This window comes from Otolemur garnettii, unplaced genomic scaffold (assembly GCF_000181295.1).
Source record: "Otolemur garnettii isolate 467f Iridium unplaced genomic scaffold, OtoGar3 scaffold00003, whole genome shotgun sequence".
Taxonomy (NCBI): domain Eukaryota; kingdom Metazoa; phylum Chordata; class Mammalia; order Primates; family Galagidae; genus Otolemur; species Otolemur garnettii.
Genome location: NW_003852398.1, coordinates 37,868,915 through 37,871,231, shown reverse-complemented (window position 1 = coordinate 37,871,231; position 2,317 = coordinate 37,868,915). Strand labels below are relative to the sequence as shown.

The window sequence follows — 2,317 nt, the reverse complement described above, 5'->3', positions numbered from 1 at the left end:
AGGCGCCAAGCCGTCAAGACTTTATTCTAATCACCAACAAAGAGGAGAAGCAGGAAAAAATGAACCTACAGATTAGGAAAGCCCACTCACCTATGATTAGCTGCAGCTCTCCATACAAGCATGATGGCTTTCTTCCAGATTTTTTGTGCTTGAATAGCTTCTTGATCTTCACTACAGACAGAACTGAAATAAAAATAAAGGAATTTCACTAGACACAAGTTAAAAAAAGGCCTGGCTTGGCGCCTGTAGCTCAAGCGGCTAAGGCACCAGCCAGGACCTGCCAAACAACGACAATTACAACCAAAAAATAGCCAGGTGTTGTGGCAGGCGCCACTACTTGGGAGGCTGAGGCAATATAGTCATTTAATCCCAGGAGTTGGAGGTTGCTATAAGCTATGAGGCCACAGCACTTTACCCAGGGTGCCAGCTTGAGGCTCTGTCTCAAAATAAAATAAAATTAAAATTAAAAAAGTCCTAATTCTTTCTTGTCAACTATTTGTTCTGGGACAAAAAAGAGAATATGAGAAAACAAGATCAAAGAAAAGATCCTCTCTTGCTTTTCAACTTTACTGCCTTGGCCTCAAAGAAAGAATTTCAGATACTCACAACTGTGAAGAAGCAGGGCTACTGGGGATGGAGTCTGCCAGTGTGTGTGACTGCAGCGTAGCATTATGTATGCTAAAACCATCATCACTCTCGCTCACAGGGGGTTCATTATCCATTTCTGACAAATAGCCTTCTCCTTGATCTTCTTCCTTAGGCTCCTCCAAGCTGGCCACTTCACTGACTCCATCTTCTTCCTCATCCTCACCTGGGGCATCCTTAGACACAGTATGCTCCAGTCAATAAATGCAAGCAAAGTTATCCAGTAAGCATCATTAAACATGATTGGTCTTTTGGTTAGATCAGTTCTAGAAACAGCCTCACAATGTTCCTACTGAGCCCTCTATCACTTATACTGCCATCTACTTGTAGACACTAACAAGGTAATCAAGAACCTAGACAAAGAATATGATCCAGGATCTTTTAAAAAGGAAGGGGGAAAAATAGCTACTTACTTAAGACTAAGCTAAGAAGCATTCATTCCTTTTTTTCCCTTGCTCTTGAAAGAAATTCTGACCCTAGGTACAAAGTTATCAAAAATAGTTTTTATTTTGTCTCATCTGACGGAGCAAGCTCACACCACATCACCTTTTTAATTTTCCCACACCATATTACTTTTTTCTTTGCAGTTTTTACCTGGGGCTGGGTTTGAACCCATCACCTCCGGCATATGGTGTCAGCGCCCTACTCCTTTGAGCCACAGGAGCTGCCCCACACCATATCACCTTTAACTCTGTTACTACAGCTTTAGTAATTCTAAGAAATTTTTATTTTATTATTATTTTTGAGACTGAGTCTCAAGTTGTTGCCCTGGGGAGAGTGCCGTGGGATCATAGCTCACAGTAACCTCCAACACGAGCTCAAGCAATCCTCTTGCCTCAAATTTTTCTATCTGGGGACAGGGTCTCGCTTTTGCTCAGGCTGGACCTACCTGTGAGCTCAAGCAATCTATCTGCCTCAGCCTCCCAGAGTGCTAGGATTATAGGCGTGAGCCACCATGCCCAACAGAAGAAAATTTTAAATGATTCTCTAATTAATAATTTGATTTCCTATATATTCTCGCTAGCTCTGGTATCCCTATTCAATCTAAATCACTTTGTGTGTAAGCTTTGTGAGCTTTGTGTGTCAAAGCTTCTTTATGCACTGTATGCAAAGAAAGGACTGTGATATTCACAAATTTTTTCAGATGGGAAGCATGTGTTGCTATAATACTCCTACTATATCTGACTATACTCTGCAGCTTGTCCCCAACTCCTTACCAGTCTCATCTCTGAGAATAAAGATGTGAGTTTACTGAAATTTATTTAAAAGATAGTACTACAAGAAAATCTAATCACATGGCAAGAGGAATAAAGAAAATTCTGAAATACCTTTATCTGGCTTCCAAAAATAGTCCCTGATTCTTCTTTCAATGAGTCTGCAGAGGAGAGAAAGACTACCTGAAGATTTTTCCACCTTAGCCTTCCCCTTCCTATGGACTGCAATCCCCTGCAGCTCTCCTTTCCACACTGACCTGTCCTACCTCCTCTACTTGCCCACAACCCATAATCCCTTAGAAGCCAAAACAAATTAATTTTAAGTTGTTACAGAGAGTACAGATTTCCCTGGCCTTTATTTACCTGACATTTCAAACTTGTGCTGAGTCTCTGCCTCTAAAGGGTCATCAATGGGATTTGAGCCATGTGATGGAGACAACATGCTTTCAGGAGATGCC

The 2,317-nt window shown here is 41.4% G+C and overlaps 1 protein-coding gene across 1 annotated transcript in view; it reads right to left on the bottom strand.

Moving 5' to 3' along the window:
* BRD8 (bromodomain containing 8) overlaps positions 1-2,317 on the bottom strand; it is a 50,555-nt gene that overhangs the window by 26,658 nt on the left and 21,580 nt on the right. The window contains exons 11-14 of the mRNA XM_012807080.2: positions 2,223-2,316; positions 1,974-2,020; positions 607-821; positions 91-183 (exon numbers count right to left, since the gene is read on the bottom strand). Coding sequence (XP_012662534.1) covers positions 91-183; positions 607-821; positions 1,974-2,020; positions 2,223-2,316 — 449 coding nt within the window. The remainder of the gene's footprint in view (positions 1-90; positions 184-606; positions 822-1,973; positions 2,021-2,222; position 2,317) is intronic.